This window comes from Pantherophis guttatus, chromosome 2 (genome assembly GCF_059756535.1).
Source record: "Pantherophis guttatus breed Tessera chromosome 2, ASM5975653v1, whole genome shotgun sequence".
Lineage (NCBI taxonomy): Eukaryota > Metazoa > Chordata > Lepidosauria > Squamata > Colubridae > Pantherophis > Pantherophis guttatus.
In genome coordinates this window covers 190,921,272-190,942,855 of record NC_142064.1, presented here as the reverse complement: position 1 = coordinate 190,942,855, position 21,584 = coordinate 190,921,272, and the positions used below count along the sequence as shown (strand labels likewise).

The window sequence follows — 21,584 nt, the reverse complement described above, 5'->3', positions numbered from 1 at the left end:
TAAGCAAAGTGTGGGAGATCCAGATTTTAGCATGGTGACAATCAGATTTAAAACTTTGCCCAGTTTTGATCTAGAGTCATCCCTTTCCTCCAGCTATTTATTTGATCAAATTTTTCTACTATTTATTTCTTGATTATATCAGCGGTAGGATACATCTGTTTTACAAATTTGTAAAGAGAGCACCTTGTATAAGGTGCTGTATACCATGAAGTTCCTCCTACTGATCTCTGTTAACTCTTCTAAATTTTCTTCCTAAATTGGAGTAAAAGTCACATTGGACAATCTAGCAGTTGGAAATCGTGCTTTATTTGTCTTCTGCTAAAGCCCAATTCTGCATCACTCAACGATATATTTAAAGGCATAAGGGGAAACTATGCTTCTTAATGCAGTTGAAGTCACTTAATTACATTGTTTCTATTCCCACTCTTTTTGGATGCCCCAAGCAGCAACTCAGTTGCATTTTTCTACTTTTCACCATAAGACTAGCAATTTAGTTAATTGGAAGTATAACAGGAGATTAATTGTACCTTTTAACTTTAAGAAAATCTTCCCTGCTTCTGGCATGACTTAATCACATACATACACTTTTGGACATTTGTTAAACAATCATATATTGTGGTTCAATTGAAATAATGCCCTATCAAAATTTAAGAGGCAGCCATCAAATAATATCAAAATTTTAAAAAAGTTTGTGGCAGAAAATCTATTATTACTATGCCCCACATCCATGTCTGTCCTGAATAGAGATAGGCAGGTATGTGACATGCATCAAAATAAATATTGATGACAGTAATACTTGACAATAAAACATCAATTCTAAGTGTGAACAAAAATTGAAATTAGGAGAGTAATTTATTTTTTGGTGGCCTGCTGCTTCTGTGCACTGTTTTGACTGGCAATTAAAATTAATCATTTTTCTCGACTATTTAATGAGAGACTTATAAGCTGCATAGTAATTTCTCTTATCTACCAAGACCTGAATATTTTCATCACATAACTCTTCTGAAAGTACCATCTGAATGACTCATATAATTAATTCATTTTATCCTTGTCCCTAATATTCAAGGTTGCCTAAGTTAACAAAATAATATTTAATACTAATGAATACCATAGCTACTTGGGATGCATTTTAGAAGAAACCACTTTTAGTCATATATTCATTTTATTACACTTACAACTCACATTTTTCTCCAACCTTACAGTGTTTAATGCAATGGTTATTCATTACTGTTCATTCTTGTTAATATAATAGTCTGCCTAAGAATCAAAAATAATAAGGATGATTTTAAAAATAAATAATGGAAAAGTCTGGTAACTTAATGTGTTTCTCATTTTCCTGAAAGGAAAATTTAAAGTATCTTTTAAACATGTATAGTTTACTACGGAAATATCTTAACACCTAGAGAAGGATGGATCAAATTATTTCACGTCTATCTCAACTTCATATGTGTTTATTCATAAATTCATTCTGCAATTTCAACATTTCCTAATCTGTGCACAGCCCTCCCAAGCTCCGTTTTTGTTGGCAGAGTGCTTGGGCCACCACAGGCGTCCCCGATACAATGATGTCAAGCTGGCCACACCGTCCCAATCCCCCGCCCCGAGGTCAAACACAACCCTGATGCAGCCCTCAATGAAATCAAGTTTGACACCCCTGCTCTACAGCATCGGTTATGTTTGCTTCGTGTCTTTTCTGCTCCCTGCAGTCTTCCTGACTGAACTACTCCCTGACCATACACTGGGCTTCTGGTCTGGGAACATTCTCCAATTAAAGAGCAGATAGGGCTGTTTTAAAACTCTTTGCTAGGTAACATATCTGAATCTTAGGAAGGAAGGAGAAATGCCTGATCATTTGAGACTGTCAATTTATCTTTTCATACTCACATTTCAATTTTCTCTAAAGGAAAGGTATATGGGGAAAAAATCCCATTTAAAATGTATTGAAATAATAATGTAAAATAGTGAAGTCATAAATATTCAGGAAATGTGATGAACCTATGACATCAGATAAACAGTACAACTAATAATGATGACGTAACGAGGACTGTGTAGGAAGTATACTACTATCCAAAAAATGAATTTCGTTTTAAGTGGTTTTCAGCTTTAAAAGGTTTATAAAAAAAAAAAAAAGGAATGCCAAATAAAAACATTAAAAATAACAATCCACCAAAGGGGAGAGAATCAAGCAAACAAAAGAGTGACAAAAAGCTTGCCTGGTAAAAATATTAAGCTTTGAAAGTGTAAGTCAAGAGAAGTAATTACCAGACTATTTCAACAGAGAAACTTTGCACAGAAATGCCAAATACAGCATCAGAGAAGGAGATGAAGAGGCATCTCTAAGACACAAAATATGTATTTCAGAAATAACTTTTTTTTTACAGCCAACAGTGATTTTTCCTGTTTACCCTCAACATGTAATAAGATTATTGTTATGATTGCGGAATCTAAGGTGAGATCAGATGAGAATGCAACCTACGCAGAAATTAAATAGAATCTGTGTTACAATTTATAATATGAAAAAATATTTCTGGGTTTAAAGGAGAGCATAGCAGAAATAGCACCTAGATCAGTGATGGCGAAACTTTTCAACATTAAGTGCCAAAAAGGGAGGTCACACGCGCTTGCACGTTGGGGCCGCAACCCGGAAGAGGAGCTGCCCAGGGCGCATGCCCAAAAATGAATTCTGGTTTCAGCTTCTGAACTTCCGGTTTCAGCCAGCTACTCTTCCAGGTTTCTGGTGCGCATGCTGATGATCAGCTGGCCGGCATGCATGCTCACGGAGGAAAACAGGTGACCAGCTCTTCTAGTTTCCGGCACTGCCGCATGCAAAAAGGCCAGCTGATCATCATGTGCACAGGCGCACCAGAAACCCGGAAGAGGAACAGGCAACACTGTACATGCCAGGCGACATGGCTCCATGTGCCACTTCGGGCACGCATGCTATAGGTTCGCCATCACGAACCTAGATGGATAAGAAAGAATTGTATTCACAATTCAGAAATAAATTCAATCATTCTTCATTTCATCCCTTACGTATATCTATCATCAGTGTCTCATTAGACAATAAAGGACATAGTGGATGATGACCTCCACTTGGCCACTGCAGAAGTTTTGGTTCCATCGGGGCTTTACAGAATCTCCCTAAAAGATAAAGGTAAAGGTTCCCCTTGTACATACGTGCTAGTCATTCGATCGGCTAAAGACCTGGCTTGAAAGAGAGCTATGTAAAAAAGCCTTCCTTATGGAGCTACCCTTGCCAGGTGACCACTATTTGAGCAGACAGTCCGCTTTTTTCACATTATGTTCACTATTTTTTTTCACAAAATAGTGGCCTTTTTTTTTATTCAAAAGCTTTATGATGAAATGGTATGTAATCTAAAGCTGTACAGTCTAAGAGATGAATTGGAAATAAATAATGTTTCAGCTTACTCAGCAGATAATGCATCGGTCAATTATGGAGTGAACAAATCTGTTTACCAAAAATTATTGCTGGAAAATGACAATATTGTAGCTGCTCATTGCAGTAATCACATTTTACACAACAGCGCAAAAAATGCATTAAAGCAGTTATCTTTTGATATCGAAAATGTAGTGCTGAAGGTTTTTGCCGAATTTTTGAATTCTGCAAAGAAACGAGGAGTTGAAATCATTTTTTGAGTTTTGCGAGTCAGAATTCCATGAAGTTTTGCGCCATGATCCAACACGTTGGTTAAGTTTGTTTAAAGCGGTCGAAAGACTTCTTTTAAACTGGATACCTCTAAAATCGTATTTTATTTCTCTTGGATCTGATGAATGCCATAAGGTTATCTGGAACCTTATTTCGGATCAGGAAAATAAACTCGCAAAGAAGAACTTCCACCCAACACTCTCTTCAATGAAATTTCTGCCTTAGAAGAAGTTTATGTTCATCTGCAGGGCGATTCATCCCTTGATAAGTGGATGGACTTTTTCAAGAAAGAGCCAGCTCCGAGTTTACTGAAACTGTTCCAGTATTGTGCATCAATTCCGGTATCAAATGCAAACGTTGAACGAATTTTCAGCGCTATGGGAAATTTGTGGACAGACAAACGTAACTGACTGCTTGTACCATCAGTTCGAAGTGAACTTTGTATATTTTTTTAATATTTCACAACGTTGTACTGAAATTAAAGAATTATTCCTTGAACACAAAGAATTGATCAAAGCTGCACAGTCAAATAAAAAATACACACAACAGCAAAGTAAAATGTAATTTAATATTTTACATATTATTATAATATATTTGATGTTTTGAATTTTAAGTAAAGTTTTGAAGTGATTATTTTAATACGTGTCAAAATGTTTGTAAGAAAATATGTAATTTAATTGTATTTTTTTATTATTTTTTTATTACTTAACCACCACCACCCCACTTGTCCGCTATTTTTTGGAAGCAGACCTGGCAACCCTATATGGAGCACTGGTAAAACCAGATACTGGGACAGAGTTTTTTTTCTTTCTTAAAATAGAGGGAAGACTTTGATGACTATATCACAAGGGCATCTCAACTGGCATCCCATTGAGGGAAATGATACCTAATTTTTTTCTCTGCTTCAAGAACTAAGCTCCCCTGTGGAAGAAAAGAGTACAGTATATGTTGGGTGGTTACTAAAGTGGTGGATAGGTATGTCCCACATGCAAGTGTCTTATAAAAGAGAGGTATAGCTATTTGAAAGAGATGCATTGTACTATTTGTTGGGCATCAGTTGAGCATCTACAAGGACAATTGCTAGGATAAATCATAAGCAAACAAAGGATTTTGTTTGCTTTGCTTTTCACAATAATCCATTCAATACTCTCTAAGGCAATCTTGATGTGAGAGGTAAGTGCATGTCATTAATATCTGTTAGAATTGAGATTTTACTGTATATCCATTAAGTAAATGGAAGAGAAGGCTTTGTCACTCCATAGCTAATACAATATAACAAATGTAAAAACTGAATAAAAAAAGCATGAGTAAATAGCCACAGTGAGGCCTGAAGCAGGATATATTTTGGGATGGCAGCAACATATTTATTGACTTTTTAAAAATTGCTGATGGATTATGCAAGGCTGCTTGGCAGGCTACATATTGTGTTGTACGGGCCTGTTTTTGGGTTTTCCAATATCCTTCTACAAGCCTTGGTTAACTAAATAATGTGTAGATCTGGGAATGCATCTTAGAGTTCTCAAAGGTTAGTTGTGTTAACAGTACTATTATCTTGACCACTGAGCTCACTCTGCTGATTTTTGCCACTGACTATCTAGTGCAGGGGTATCAAACACGATTTCATTGAGGGCCGCATCAGGGTTGTGTTTGACCTTGGGGAGTCGGGATGGGCGTGACCAGGGTGGGCATAACCAGTTCAATATCACACATGTCGGGATTGCCTGCACTCTTCCAATGAAAACAGGCTCCTGAGCTGCATTTCCAGTTGTGATAGCCTCCTGCGACCCCCACTGCCAGTGAAAACAGAGCTCGGGAGAACTGTGCACGGCCCTCACAAGCTCCGTTTCCAGCTGTGATTACCTCATTCAACCCTCCTGATCTCTGTTTTTGCTGGCAGAGGCACAATGGGTCAGTCCTTTGCTGTTTCTAGTGTGGCCCCATGGGCCAGATCTAAGCAACCTGCAGGCCAGATCTGGCCCCCGGGCCTTGAGTTTGACACCCCTGATCTAGTGCATCAAGTGAAGCAATAATTGCCAAACCCAAAATAGCATTTTATCCCACAATTTACTGCATTTTCTTACAAACAGGATGCGAGCTTTCCTCAGGCCATCCTCCATATGTCAGCCTTTTGAGGCAGTCCAGACAGAAAATCAGAATCATGGCTACTAACACTGCCTTTATTCTATGGTTACAGTAATTGAATCTGCTAGTCTGCCTCCCCTTGCCTTTACTTTCCAAAGAACTAGGAAGGGTCCCTTTTGAGAGATGCTTTTTCCACCCCCCCCCCCAGATTTCTTTCATCAGACCCTTATTTATACGATTGATCCCGGACCTCCAGACCTTCCTTAAAGCCCTGAAGATGTTTTTATTTCATCAAGCCGGCCTAGCCTAAATGGTTTTAATTGGGATTTTAAATTTTATCGATTTGGGGTTTTAAATTGGGTAGCCAGTGATTTAATTCTTTTAATTATCTTAACTTTTGCATTTGTATGTTTTTTAATTTTGGCTGTTCACCGCCCTGAGTCCCTTCCGGGAGAAGGGCGGTATACAAATTAAATTAATAAATAATAAATTTAGCCTGTGGTTCTTTCTCCTGTCTCCCAAGGTTATTCTCACATCCCATTACTTCATAATAATTTAGTTGAGGCTCACAAATATATGACTACATATGGAGACCTACAAACAGAACGTTCTACTAAACAGAATTAAAATAAATTAGCAATGGATGGCTTAAATTGGCCTTACAAATGAGTTGTATGTTCTGCACCAACATTTCCCTAAAGCCTTCCTGCAGCTGTCTGCAATTGCTATATGACTTTAGAAATAGCTGCACCAGTTCTGGAAGCTGGTGCCAATTTGTTTAAAGCCATTGACTGCTATACTTGGTAACAAAAATGAGCTTGGTGAGTAGGATCTCTGTTATATTCTGAGTGAAAGGGATTTGGAAGGTCTGCAGGGAGATTTGGCCACCTGAAAATACCACATCGGCACAGCAAGATGTATTGAGATAGAGAGTGAGGAATTCAATTACTTCTTTGTTGCTCGCTCTAGGAATATACTAAATTCTAAAAACCTTTGCATGCAATCCAATCAAACAACCAGGGATTTTATTTTATTTATATATCAGGCTCCCTCAAATGTGAAACACAAATGGCTAAAGTACAGTTGGTAGATTGGCAGCATCCTGAGTGCTGAGTCAAATTATAGCATTCAGCCATGATGGCTTTACACTCATGTAACAAATTAACTAATCCCAGACTGACATAACAAATTATATGTGTGGTTAATTTATTCCATACAAAATAGCATCATTTACTGAAGAGCCATAGTGGTGCAGTGGTTAGATTGCAGCATTGCAGGCTAATTATTCTGACTGCCAACTGCCAGCAGTTCAGCAGTTTGAGTCTCACTTGCTCAAAGCTGACTCAGCCTTCAATCCTTCCGAGGTCAGTAAAATGAGGACCCAGATTGTTGGGGACAATATGCTGACTTTGTAAACTGCTTAGAGAGGGTATAGCACTGTAAAGCACTGTGAAGTGGTATATAAATCTAAGTACTAAGTGCTATTTTTTGGATATGCTAAATGATAGCTTGTTAATTGCTTAGGCGACTTCTTTGGGACAATTCCCCAAGAAGGAAACTCTCAGGTTATTGGCAAGTGGAACTATGAACAACCTCACTACTTTTCTCATGGTACATGCTTTCTCAATATTCTTAACTACTATTTCTAGCATCTCTAATATTGATTTTAAAGTATTTAGATTAGTAGATCCGTACTACCCTGTGCAGTAGATCTGAAAACCACTTACAAAGCCAATGTATAGGTTCCAAGGCTGTCTTCTTGTTGAGATAGCATTTAATAATGGCTTGAAGATTATTTGGCACACTGTGAATGGCAGTGAGCCCCAGATTTTAGTAGCCCAATTCAAAATAATTGTTTCTTGTTGACTGCTGCCCTACTTAATGGTTGTAGAATTCACTGGTTGTGGAGTTGGCTTTTCTGGTGGCAAGTTGCCTGGAAATTGGTGATGTGCAAACTGTTGTCTACCATCTTTTCCTTAGAAATATTCTCTTTCTAAGAATTGCTTTTGTTTTAGTTTAACCAGTGTATGACTCTTTCCCACTTCTCATTTGTATGACCACCTTCAACCTACGTAGTCAGGGAGAAGGACAGCATAGTTTTTCTGTGGTCTTATTCTGTTTGATAATTTCACAGGTGCCAGACAAAATTACTGTGTAAAGGTTTCTTACCCACTCTGCCAGTTACTGAAACACTGGAATAAGCTTTGTTTTGTTTTGTTTTTTGTGCCCTGTTTAGTCTCCAGCTGCCTTCTTCACACATAAGCAGAAAGAATATCACCAAAAGTGCGTGTATGCATTGTCACCACTGCGCAAAGCAAAACTAGACACTCTGTGGGGCCAACGCTTTGGTCATTGCTTACACCAACAGAATATGAAGAGGGGCATTTGAAAATTAGCTTGCCTCATAGAGGCATAGAGTATAAATATCAAAAAAGAAAATTGCTATGGGAGGAAAAGAGAAAATTACTCACATTGAAAACAAGGATAAATGTCCTACCACTGTATTTTGGTAGGAAACAATCACACTAAAAAGATTACAGATATCCATCAACGGACCATCTACACATTTTTTAATCTGATTTTTTAAAACTACAAGTAGCAATGCTTGTTGTCTTTGTTAGACAGAATGTAGTGGAATGAATCCTACCATAAGGCAAATTCTCTGGCAAATTTCGTCATGATGGCAAGGAATAATAAGGCCCTTTTTATTATGTGGAACCGATAGTTGAGAATAGGGTGGGAAGTACAAGAAATTAATTTTGTTCTTTCCCAGAAAAATAAACAAGTCAGGCTTTTCCATTAAAAAAAAAGTTTATGAGCTTTCCATAAAAGAAATTGCACAAAACATAATCAACCAACTGCTGCAAATGAGGTGAAACAGACAGCAAATTTGAAATTCTCTCTTTTGAATTTCTCTCTCTTTTGAATTTCTCTCTCCCTTCCAAGAAACTGTGATTTGCACACTTTATGGCCTCATCACAAGGTCAGTCTGACATTAGCCCAAACCAGTTACTCGTTTAACCTAATATTCTCTTCCTTCCTTCCCTGCCATTTAACATAAACACAAGCTTTTCTCCTTGTTTTTAACTGGGCTCCAGCTGAGCATGAATCCTGCACATAATTCAGAATAGGGCGATTTCTAATATTCTAATAAAACTCACTTACGTCTCTAATTTGACTTGTATCCAATTCTCTGCCTCACTGTGCTGGAAAGGGCAAGGTGTTCTTTCTAAAAAAGAGGCATTTTTAAATAACATGTTTGTTTATGCAACATATTAGTAAGGATAGTTAGAGTGGACACAGTGATCCTTACTAGTTGTCCCAGTTTTGAACAACTGGTTGTATCTCAGGAAATGGAGATACAGGAGCTTGATACATTCTTACTTCCCTTGCAATAACAACTTGTTCTTTGTGATAAAGTATGTGACATCCTTTGTAAACATCAACAGATTTCAGATCATCATTATCACTCCCACTTTTGTATGAGTGCTTTTCAGTGAGTTTCTTTCTCTAATTTCTCTCCTTTCTCATCCCATTGTTTCCCTTTCATTCCCATCATAAAGTAGTCCAGTATTCAAGCAATTCCACCTAACTTTTTCTCTGTGCTCATCAGAAGTGGCATTCAGCAGGTTCTGACCCGTTCTGAAGAACCGGTAGTGGAAATTTTGAGTAGTTCGAAAAACTGGTAAATACCACCTCTGACTGGCCCTGTCCCAGTCTATTCTCTGCCTTCCGAGTCCCAGCTGATCGGGAGGAAATGGGGATTTTGCAGTAACTTTCCCCTGGATTGCGGAGGGAATGGAGATTTTACAGTATCCTTCCCCTGCCATGCCCACCAAGCCACGCCCACAGAACCGGTAGTATAAAAATTTGAATCCCACCACTGGTGCTCATAGTTTCCCTTGTGAGTCCGGAATACGGAGAACTGTGTTACACAATGCCTCCACTCCCAAATCTTGCAGTTGGTTTTAAAGGGTACCATAATTGATAAAAAGGCACTAAGAATTCAAGGAGCACTAGGATGGATACATGATCTTCATCCTGCTTCTACCAAAAGAGCTTAACAAGCACAAATAAAATGCCATTTCACTGTTATATGTGTTGGCTTAAACCTGACTGAAACAGAATCAGTCTGGTATAAAGTCTCCTGCTCAAGCAGAGGATTGGACTAGAAGAATTCCAAGATCCTTTCCAATTGTGTTATTCTGTATTATGAGATCCAGATGATCCATTTCCTCCAGGAAATTGTCTGTCCATCTTCTCAACAGCCTTTGTTCAAAAGAGAAGGTTGACAGGACAAAAATGGTCCAGAATCTAACATCATCAGTCCAATCATGACTAAGAAAGAGACACATTAATGTCTCCTTCAGGACCAAAAGAATCACTCTCTCAAATATACTGTTTTATTTGAGTTTTATTATTATATAAAGTTTACAATAGCATATAGATTTTAGACATCTATACTTACTTGTAGTTTAGACTTATGTCTAAATGTATATATATATATACATACTTATATATATGTATTATTTATATATATGTATTATACATGGTATGTATATATATATACATACACCATGCTAAACTTACTTAAAGCTATTAACAATTAGCACTCCAGATATAAAACTACTTAATTTTGTTTGGTTTGTTTTACATGTTTTGCTGGACCAAATTTTTTTAAAAAAACAAATATCAACCATCCAGTGATTAAGAAATGACTGGTTCTCAGACCATTAGAACATACATAAGTGGAAGAAAAGTGTGTAATATTTGAAACTATGGCTTCTTATGTATGGGTACAGTGTTATAGTTAGTAACTGCTGATTTTCTGTTTCAATTATGGTGCTTTTTTAAAATATGGGCAATAAAACTAGGTTATCGAATAGCTTTGTCTTTAATCTCTCCCTGCTAACCTTCCAGTTCAAGCAAAAGTTGCTTTCCCTTTGATACGTTCTTTGCCAATTATAAGGCTGGTTGTTTTACCTGTTGCCATTAGTTTAGTTGTCTTTAGATTTAATTTTATTCTCATTTTTTCACTTTGCGCCTTAACATTTTTTACTAGAGCTTGAAAATCATTCGCAGTTTTGGCTATCAGTGTAGCATCATTAGCATGGTGCACATTACTTATATTTCTTCATTCAGTTTTCAAATTACATTCATCTCCTTCCAATCAGCTACCCTTAATATATACATATTCAGTGTACAGATTGAATAAATCAGAGGTGAATATGCAGTCTTGTCACATTCCTTTGCCAACCTGGAGACAGTCTGTTTCACCATATTCTGTTTGTACTGTGGCTTCTTGACTCTTGTGTAAGTTTCTCAGGAGAGATTTTATGAAATTCCCATTTTTCTGATGGTGCAGTCAACAAAATTGAAATCCTTTCTATAATCAGTGAAGCCCATAGTGACTTCCTTTTGGTATTATTATTTTCTTTGCATCAACTATAATATCTTCTGTTCCTTGGCCTTTTCTAAAGCCAAAGAGCATTCTGCATCTTACTGTCCATGTAGAGCTCTACTCTGTGTCGCAAGATCTTTAAAGCATTATTTTGCTTAAATATATGATTCAAAGCCATACCTCTTCTAAAATGGAAACCATTCACTTGAACTAACTTTATTATAAAATGAAATGCAGTAGGTTAGATCTCTGATTCAGTCCCTATTAGGAATTAAACAAGGCTATATTTTAGACCTAGTGCTATTTAATGTTTATATTAATTCCATTGTCCATCGTCTAGCTAAAATAAAATTTCATTGCAGGCAGGCCCATAATGATGTTATTATAAACAGATGCTGCATTGATCCTGTCATTGTCATCAATAGGGCTAAAGAGATCATTTCAAGGTCTACCTCATTTTGGATGCAACAGGAGCTACTGTCAATTAATAAAATGTTTGTATTCTTCAAAAGGCCCTAGAAACTGATCTGAATCATTAAATGGATTTAATATTGAAGAGATGACAGATTATATATTTAAGAGTTCCTACTCATTTGGAAATATAAAACCGTACCTTTTATAGGTGGACCAGAAAGCTCAAAGAAAAATTGTAGCTATTTTCTCTTCCATCTACTCAAGGCAAGTTCAGTATATTCCAATTTGTATCAAGACTTTTGGGGATAAATCCCTAGCATTACTGCATGCAGTTGAATCAGATTTAGGAAATAAATCCTCCTTCTACTTGAGATTATTAAAACCAGCTTTTTCACGAAAGAGATCAGGATATTTAATTTTAAGTTTCAGTTTCTCACCCCTGCCCCTTTTAATTCAATTCCATGTATTCTAGAAACTGAAGATAGAGCAGAAAATTCTGCAGAGCATCCTGGTGTCAATTGGTTTTAACCAAGCTTAAGTGGTGAGATGAAAATTGAGTCTGTAAAAGAGATCTGGTTGCACAAGTGTTCTGTGTTCTCCAGATAACACAATCACTCTTGTACATTTTGTATCCCCATTTCAGCAATTATTAAGGAAAAAAGAAATGCCACCAGTGAAAGGCTTTGACCGTATGTAAAAATTACACTGTAATTGATACTCTATATCTGTGATGGCGAACCTATGGTACGCGTGCCACAGGTGGCATGTGGAGCCATATCTGTGGGCATGTGAGTGTTGCCCTAGCTTAGCTCCAGCATGCATGTGCGCGCTGGCCACCTGATTTTCACCTTCTGGGCCCACTGGAAGTTAGGAAATGGGCTACTTCCAGCCTCCGGGGGGCCTCTGGGGGCGTGGGGAAGGCAGTTTTAGCCCATCCCAGGCTCCTGGAAAGTCTCTGGAGCCTGGGGAGGGCAAAAAACGGGCCTACCGGGCCTATCGGGCCATCACGTGCCGAAAGCAGGGGGAGTTGGGGTCACACACACGTGCGGGGGGCAGGACACATTGAATTATGAGTGTGGGCACACACATACACAACCCCCCCACTCTCCACGCAGTTTTGGCATGTGACGGCAAAAAGGTTAGCCATCACTGCTCTATATCATTCTGTATGCTCATTTCTATAAGAACACTTGTAGCACTATCATTGCCTTCCCAGTGCTGGTATTCAGCCAGTTCTATCTGGTTTGGGTGAACTGGTAGAGGCGGCTGCTGGAGGCTCTGCCCACCTGCCCGGACATCATCACATCACGTTTTTGATACCCTGCGTATGCACTCGTGCACTTGCATTTGCAAACTGGTAGTGAAGGTAAATGAATACCACCCCGTGCCTTCCTAATAAAAAAACATGTCTCCCATTATTTCTGCTTGACCTGTAAGTTTTGGCAGGATTGGTACAGTTTATGTCCCATTGACTAGTTCAGGGCTGTCAAACTCGCAGTCCATGGGCCAGATGCATTACCCGCTGGCCATGCCCACTCCTGGTTTAGCGAAGGGGGAAAAAGTCCTGTGACAATGTGAGTTTGACACCCCTGGGTTTGTTAGTATCATCTGATGTGTCCTAGGAAACTCACATTTTCTATTGTACCGCCTGCCCTCCCCTACTTACAAGCTTTTAGATATTCTGGGGGGGGGAATCCTGCTATTTTCCCCAAACTCCATGTTAAGTTGGTACTGTGCACATTTGAAATCTTTTGGTTATAATATGAGCTTCTTCCATTACATGCTGTTCTTCTGGAATTGTTTTCTTATTTTTAGACATTGTACTATTTTAATTATATGCCAATCATTTTTCAGTTGGATCAGCCTTATAAATTGAAATAAATTATTGTTCCAGATTACTTTTAATTAAACTGTCTACTGGCAGATAAAAAAAATCTCATAGCAAGTAGCAAAATACAGTTTACCTGATACAGTACTTTTGTAAGGAGAAGCAAAAAGTGTGGGAAGGTTGTAATCAGTTGCCTTCATTTTATTGTGAATTGTATTTTATATTGAATTTACAGTATTATAGAAATGCAGTTTAGAAATTGGAACATTAACACACAATGGGCTGGTCTGCATTTGTCTTATTATTCTCTCATTTGGGACTGAAGTCCCCCTGTTTCTTATGATGCCTTCAGAGTGTTCATTGCTGATATAATAATATAATTATGACATGATATGATATAAAATTAGAAGGATGTATATACACCTGATTTGCAGCAAAGAACTGTTAACATCTGAATTAAATTTCTTTTGACAAGGGGTAAGGGAGAAAACTTTAAAACAAGTCAGTCACATTTTTGGTCAGTTGTTTTGTAATTTAATCCATTTCCATAGGTTTCCTTTTTCTTTTGTTAATTGTAGTTGGGTCTCATTTCTAGGTTAGTGCTTTTACACACACACACACACACACTTTATTATTTATATAAGTAGTGTAAGGCGGTGAAGACACACAATAGTCCTTCCTTCTCCTATTTTTCCCATAACAACTCTGTGAGGTGATTTGGGTGAAGAAATAGAGTTACTGGCCCAAAGTCATTGATCTGGCTTTCATGCCTACAGCAGAACTAGAACTCAATGTCCTGATTTCTAATCTGGTTTCTAATCACTAAACCAAACTGGTTCTGTGTTATGAATTATTTTTTTAAAAAAAATAAAGAACTATTTATTTATAAAGAACTGTGATATCAAAGAAAAAAATACAAGCTCTTTTAATGTCTCTTGATAGTTTGAATGGATGTAAAAAGACCTTACTTTGTCTATATCAGTGGTGGGTTGTCCCCAGTTCGGACTAGTTCACAAAAACCAGTAAAACTGGTGAGAGGCTCTGCCCACTGACCTGGATGTCATCAGAAGTGATCTGCACATGCACAAAAGCTTCTGCACATGCGCAGAAGAGTGCATGCGCGGGCACGATACAAACCAGTAGTAAAGGTAAGTAGAACCCACCCCGGTCTATATGCAAGATCCAAGAAGTTTTTTAAAAAATGAAACCACAGATTTAAAGATTTCACAAGGTGATATAAGAGAGCCAATTAAATCTTGATGAAGTAATATTTTTGTATAACTGTAAACTTCAATATACTTTTTTTCTATTATTTTATTTTCATGTGTATTTTTTCTTTCTCTTGCTTTGTTTTTCAACTAATTGGCAATACAAAAATGGTTTAGCATACAAAGGTCCTTTTCCAAGTTTCGCTAATTATTTTCTAAAATAATTTCAGACAAAGACCATGCCTGGCTGAGATGTATATTTATCAGCTCAGCAAACCATATCACTTTCTTCCTCCTTTGCAAACCATGTTTCCTATCAAATGAGCTCTGATGCTCTTAAAATTTCAGCCATTAACTTGGCAATTATTGGTAATTACTGTTAATAGAAACATTTGAACATAAATGTATTTATAATCTGACAAAACTTTTCATGTCACCCTTCAAATAGGCATTTATCCAATGCTAAAAGCCAATTTTAGTAAGAAAGATATTAAGGAGATGTAGGACAGCAGGATATAACTCGGATGAAGTGTCTACTTCTATGGAGGAGATATAACCCATACTATGAAACAAAAGATTCATGCAGACTCATCCATGATAATGTCAAGGAAGGGCAGTGGGAAAATATATCATGAATGAACCCACATCTTTAATTTTCCTTTGTTCAGGCTAATAATGTCTCCTTTTTCTCTTCTAATGGGAGCATTCTCCATTAGCAGCTTTGTTACAAAACAGCATTCAGAATAATGTAGAAACACAATAGTGTGAGGTATCTCTGGTCAACGTCAACTTTGTCCAACTTTTATACATTTGGAAGGGACTTTGGAGGTCTTCTCATCTAACTCCCTGCTCAAGCAGAAAACCCTATATTATTTCAGACAAATGGCTGTCCAAGCTCTTCTTAAAAATCTCTAGTGTTGGAGCACCTACAACTTCTGGAGGCAAGCTATTCTACCAATTAATCGTTCTAACTGTCAGGAAATTTCTCTTTAATTCTAGGTTGGTTCTCTTGTTGGTTAGTTTCCATCCATTGCTTCTTGTTCTGCTTTCATGTGCTTTGAAGAATAGGCTGACTCCTTTGTTGCAGCCCCTTAGATATTGGAACACTGCTATCATGTCACCCTAGTCCTTCTTTTCATTAAACTAGATATACCCAGCAACCTTTCTTCATATGCTTTAGTCTCCAGTCCCCTGATCATCTTTGTTGCTCTTCTCTGGACTCTTTCTACTGGTAGAGTTTCAACATCTTTTTTTATATAATGGCAACCAAAACTGGATGCAATATTCCAGGTGCAGTTGTACCATTACAACAAGGCATTATAAAGTGGTATTAAAACTTCACATGATCTTGATTCTATCCTCTATTAATGCAGCCTAGGACTGTGTTGGCTTTTTTGGTGGCTGCAGACTCTGCTATCTCATATTTAAGTGATTGTCCACCAGGGCTTCAAGATCCTTCTCACAGTTACCACTATTAAGCCAGGTGCCACCTATTCTACACCTGCACATATGATTCCATCTCTTTCTTTTACCTACATTTATCCCCCAATCTTCTCAGTGTCACTTGCACTGAAAATCACTGCCACAGCTTCTGCTGTTGTGAGAATGAAATAATGAACACATGTAATGCAAAATCTAAACAAGGTTTTGTGTTACAAGTGTTATTTTATTTCTATTCTCAAAACCTAAAATAGCTTTTGCTTAGTTTTAAAATAAACCACCAGTACAGTGGTTCAGGTTGTTGGGTTGGAAGCACAGTCTCTAGTTTTCAGCTATGGAAGCTCCTAGGCATGGGGGCAATTATTCTCTCTCTATCAAATCTACCTTGCGAGTATGTTTCCACAGAGAAAACATAGGTTGAGGAAGCCCTGTGCTTGCTAACCCGAGCAAGTAGTAGAGCAATACTCATGTCTGGACCAGCAAAATGCTTCTGGGTTGAAAGGATCACCATTGTCCAGGAGATGCTCAGTTGGGAGCTTCTTTTATGCCCCCATTAAGCTGCCCACTGAAGTAGTACCCACCTATCTACTCACAATTGCCCGCTTTCAAACTGCTGGGTTAGCAGGAGCTGAAGCAGATACAGGAGAGTCACTGTTCTCAAAGCAAGGCAGGTTGACCCCCACTGCCACCAACTGAGATCCACTTATTTCATGGCATAAAGTACTATCTCACCATGAAGACCCCCTTTGCTTTGTAGTGTACATGTACTTTGGGAGGGGGGACCAGTAAGAAGCACTTAAATCTTCAGTGAAAGCCCATTGGCCCCTTTCCCCCCAAAATGATCCTAAAATAAAGCATTGGGCAACCTTATCTGCTGAAGGTCCACCCATTGGTAAAATCAGATACCCGATCCATTCTTGAAGTAAATATCCCAAAGTGTAAAAAGAGAGAGTGCCCCAAATAGAAAAGACTGCTCTTGAAAAACAAATATCTGCAAGGAATCATGAAAGGAAATGTGATATGGAAAAGATATCTGACAGCCAGCCAGATATAGTTTTGTTTCTTAAATTGTCTGTGGATTGCAGAGGTTTAAAGGATTACAGAATACAAAAGCAAGCTGAGATCAATCTGGAACACCAGTTTTTAAGCCAACAAAGCTTGAAAGCGTTTCGAGATCATTTCAGCAATATTTTTTCCAAAGGTATTTGTAAAGTGTGAAAGCAACTCGCCAGAGGATACAAGCTTTTATTTCAGAGAAGAAAAAGTGAACCAAACCAAAGAAAGAAGCAGTTTGCCATCTGACACTATATGAATATGTCATTAAAGAGAGCGTGATTTTCTGAAAAATAAGTATTCTGTCTAAGCCATAAGCAATTTTACTTTAAGACATAGTATGTAATGCTAGAGAGGACAGACTTTGTATAGGCTTATGAATGGATAAAAATCTGAAGAGTTCTTTCCCATTTCCCTGGATTCTTTAACTAGAACTTTAATGTTTATAAGTATCTTAAAAGCAGCAGTCCCCAACCTTTGCAGCTTGGCAGCTCAGCTGGGGAGTGGGGGAGAGAGAGAGAGAGAGAAGGGAACCAGGCCATGCAAGCAGTGGACTGACTTGCATGCATGGCTGGCTGGCGCACATGTGTATATGCCAGCCCATCACTTGTGTGAGTCAAACTGTGACGTGTGTGCGCACCGGCCTGCTGCTCACATGAGTTGAGCTGTGTGCATTTATATACCAACCCACTGTTCACTCAAGTTGAGCTGTGTGCATTTATGCGTGTGCACCGACCCACCACTCGCACGAGTTGAGATGCACATAAAAGCCTACGAAAAAGAAAAAGACACATTGTACCTTTACAGGGAGGATATCTGAGAAGTGGGTGTGGCTCACCGATGACGCCTTAAAAGGCAGAAATAGCTATCTGAGTCTCCCAGAGAGCAACACAGAGTTGCAGTTTGTCAGCAGAAAAAAGGCCCAGAAACTTGTGAATGAGATTTCACAGAACCAGGGCTGTAGAACAACTTAGTTTACGTAGGTAAAACCTGGCTAGAAAGAATATGCATATATATGTGTGTGTGTGTGTGTGTGTGTGTGTGTGTGTGTGTGTGTGTGTGTATAGATAGATAGATAGATAGATAGATAGATAGATAGATAGATAGATAGATAGATATATGCATAGACACATACTGTATATACATATATTTGTCCCACTTATCAATTGATAAATATATACAGGAATGTCCTTGACTTACAACATTTCATTTAGTGACTGAACTTACAATGGCACTGAAAAAAGTGACTTAGGACTGGCTTTCACACTTGTGACCATTGCAGCATCCCCATGGTCACATGATCAAAATTTGGGTGTTTGTCAACTGACATTTATGACCTTCTGATCAGCAAAGTCAATGGGAAAGCCAAATTCACGTAACCATCTTACTAACTACTACTAACAACTGCAGTGATTCACTTAACAACTGTGGCAATAAAGATAGTAAAATAGGGCAAAACTCACTTAACAATTGTCTCACTTAGCAACAGAAATTTTAAGTTCAGTTGTCATAAGTTGAGGACTACCTATTAGGGGACTATTATATATAAGAATAATTTTGTGATTCTCTATGGTTTGCTTTTTATGTTTATATGATAAGAATATGAAAGAATTTGCTTTTTTGAAAAAAAAAATAAGATTATGCAATAATTTTAACAACTTGGGGATCTAAGGGGACAATTGAAATACTTACTATTTTTTGACTCATGCTTTAAAAACAGGTAAGCCGTGAAGACCTCATATAGCTTTACATATCATGATGACTTAACAAATCAAGTGTCACAAACCTATGTTCAGCATCTGATTTTCTCAGTCACATGGTAGCGATGCCTCTGATGTAACTGTATGAAAACTTACATTAATTCATTTAAATTTTACCAACCAATTAGCATAAATGTCCAAGAAAGCACCCAGCAGATCCAAACATCAACCCATGTTAACATTGTGGGGAGGGAGATTCTGGAACAGTGGAAGAACCTGTGTACATTTAATCTGAAGATTTGGGGAAAGATTTAACAGAAGATTTAGAGGAAAGCAAGAGAGAGTTAACTTCCAATATTGGAAGGCCTGTCATACAGAGGAATGAACAGACTAGTTTGTTTGCTTATCAAATTTGGAAGGCTGCCTATTTATCTGGGCAGTGAATATACCATTAAAAACATCAGCCATAAAACAAAGCAAAATCCAGGTCGTGGCTCTCTTATTAAAAACATAAAACATCTTCATATCACTATGAGGGCTCCCAAACTAATGCCTGGAGGAAATACCAAGTTTCTATGGCTTCTTGAAAGGCCACTATGGTTGAGTTTGTCCATATTTGGAGGGGGCTGTTTGATAGGACAGGCAACATGACAAATTAAGCATACTTCCTAAGGCCCAAAATGTGATATTGTCTCATCCAGAGGACCTAAAGCTTATTCCCCCTGTGCCAGATCAGATGATACAAGTTGAAAACATTAGGCTGAGATGTTCCCACAAACAACCTGGGCCCATAAATGTAGATCTTTAAGGATGTCAACCAGCAACTTGAATTGCACTTAAAAGCCTACTATTATATGGGCATGCTACGTTTTGTTTTTCCAGAGAATAGGACTGGAACTAACAGGTGGAAAGGACAGAAAATAGAAAACATAATAATAAGCAAGCAAACAAGCAAAATAAATAAATAGGGAATAACTGCAGGTTATTTGGCAGACTATATCTGAAAATCAGCCAATCACATATGAACACTCTAGACTTATGTGATCCATTTCAAATTGCACACTGCTCCCAATTTGGCAATGCAATTATGGGAAGTTGGGAACAAGCATGATACAGAAAGTTGACTAATACAGCCCTTTTTCAAAAGGATTTATTCTAGCTGGAATTTGGTGATACAAATAGCATAAGAATACAATAAATCATTAAAAAGGGAAGCAGCTTCACAGCTTGAAAAGAGTACTTATAGGGGAGCCCTGGTGGTGCAGTGATTAGAATGCACTACTACAGGCCAAATCTGCCTACAGCCTGGAGTTTGATCCTGATGGGGCTCAGCCTTGCTTCCTTCCTAGGTCAGTAAAATGAGGACCCAGATTGTTGGGGGCAATATGCAAATAACTGATATTGTAAACCACCCAGAGAGTGCTGCTCTTATTTCTTATATAAACTGACTATATCAGCTTTAGAGGTGGTGGACTTTGATTTAGGAAGATGTTTAAAGAAAGGTTGACCATTTTTCAGATATAATGGAATTGCAGGATTCTGTCCTTGACCAAAGGAGGTAGAATGAAATGACTACTAAGACCTTTTTCAGCTCTAACATCCTATAATTCTATGTATCAGTTCTGGAACTCCTGAATTCCTTTCTTGAAACTGAGAAGTAAAAACAGTGTTATTATTTTGTGTCTGATACGTAAGAGAACATTTTCTTTTTCAGCATGAAAGCTCTGTATGTAAAAGGGTACATTTTGCACATGTCATCCCCTAAGCTAATTAAAACCAGAAGATAATTCTTTAAGCTAATTAAGTATGGTTTTTAAATGTATTGTTGTGGGTGGTGTATAAAAGTATAAGCAATTCAGCACAGCCAATTCGTGCATACTAATGAAAATAGAAAAACAGCTGCTGCCTGTGTTTATTCATCAATATACAAGCTTGTATAGCATCATTTGGAACAATGTGATAAGGCCAACATACCCGTATTTGGAAATCTCACAAATATTTCAATTTCTCAAGCAGAATTATCATTCCAAATTATACAATAAGCAACCCAAGGAAAGAGGAAGGGTTTTTTTTTCCCCAAATGAGATAAGCCATAATATAGGTAATTAAAAATCAGAAGGCCTTGTTTAAAAGAGAAATAACCTTCTTATCCCTATTTCATTACTAATTTTGGGGGAGAAAGGGATGGAAAAATACATTTACAAAAGTATTTTTTTCAGATAATTGAAGGCCAGCTCAAGTATTTCATTTAATAGATAATGCATGGAGCTTTCATTTCCAGTCTCCGCAGACTAAAGCCATCCTCCAGAGTAGTTTGCCTTGTAATTTGTCAAATCTTCCATTATAGACTCAGTGTATTGAATTTTATGTGCATACGCTTTTTCTAGAAATCAGAAGCTGATACTTAGTTGCAATATTTTTTTTCCCTCATTTTGGCATTTGCATGTGGCCTCTTATTCATTTCGCCTGCGAATCTACACATATTAAAAATGCAATTCAGAGGGGAGAGCAACTGTCAAAGCAATCAGTGTTAGCTTAGCTTCTTGCAGCATTTCAAATACATTTGCTAAATGAGAGGTTTCTCCTTCCCCCACCCTCTTTTTTTTTTGTTTATTTACAGGATTTTGGAGAAGATGACTCTCTCTACATAACCAAGGTAACAACTATTCACATGGGCAATTACACGTGTCATGCCTATGGCTATGAAGAATTGTATCAGACCCACATTCTTCAGGTGAATGGTTAGTAAATGGCACATATGACAATTCGCTGAACATTACTATTTTTTCTT

At 37.8% G+C, this 21,584-nt stretch overlaps 1 protein-coding gene across 4 annotated transcripts in view; it reads left to right on the top strand.

Annotated features, from left to right (window-relative positions):
- The window catches only part of FSTL4 (follistatin like 4), a 462,461-nt gene that overhangs the window by 392,014 nt on the left and 48,863 nt on the right, over positions 1–21,584 (top strand). For all 4 annotated transcript variants that reach the window (XM_034404203.2, XM_034404188.2, XM_087883660.1 and 1 more), the window contains exon 8: positions 21,414–21,534. In XM_034404203.2, the coding sequence (XP_034260094.2) occupies positions 21,414–21,534 (121 nt within the window). The remainder of the gene's footprint in view (positions 1–21,413; positions 21,535–21,584) is intronic.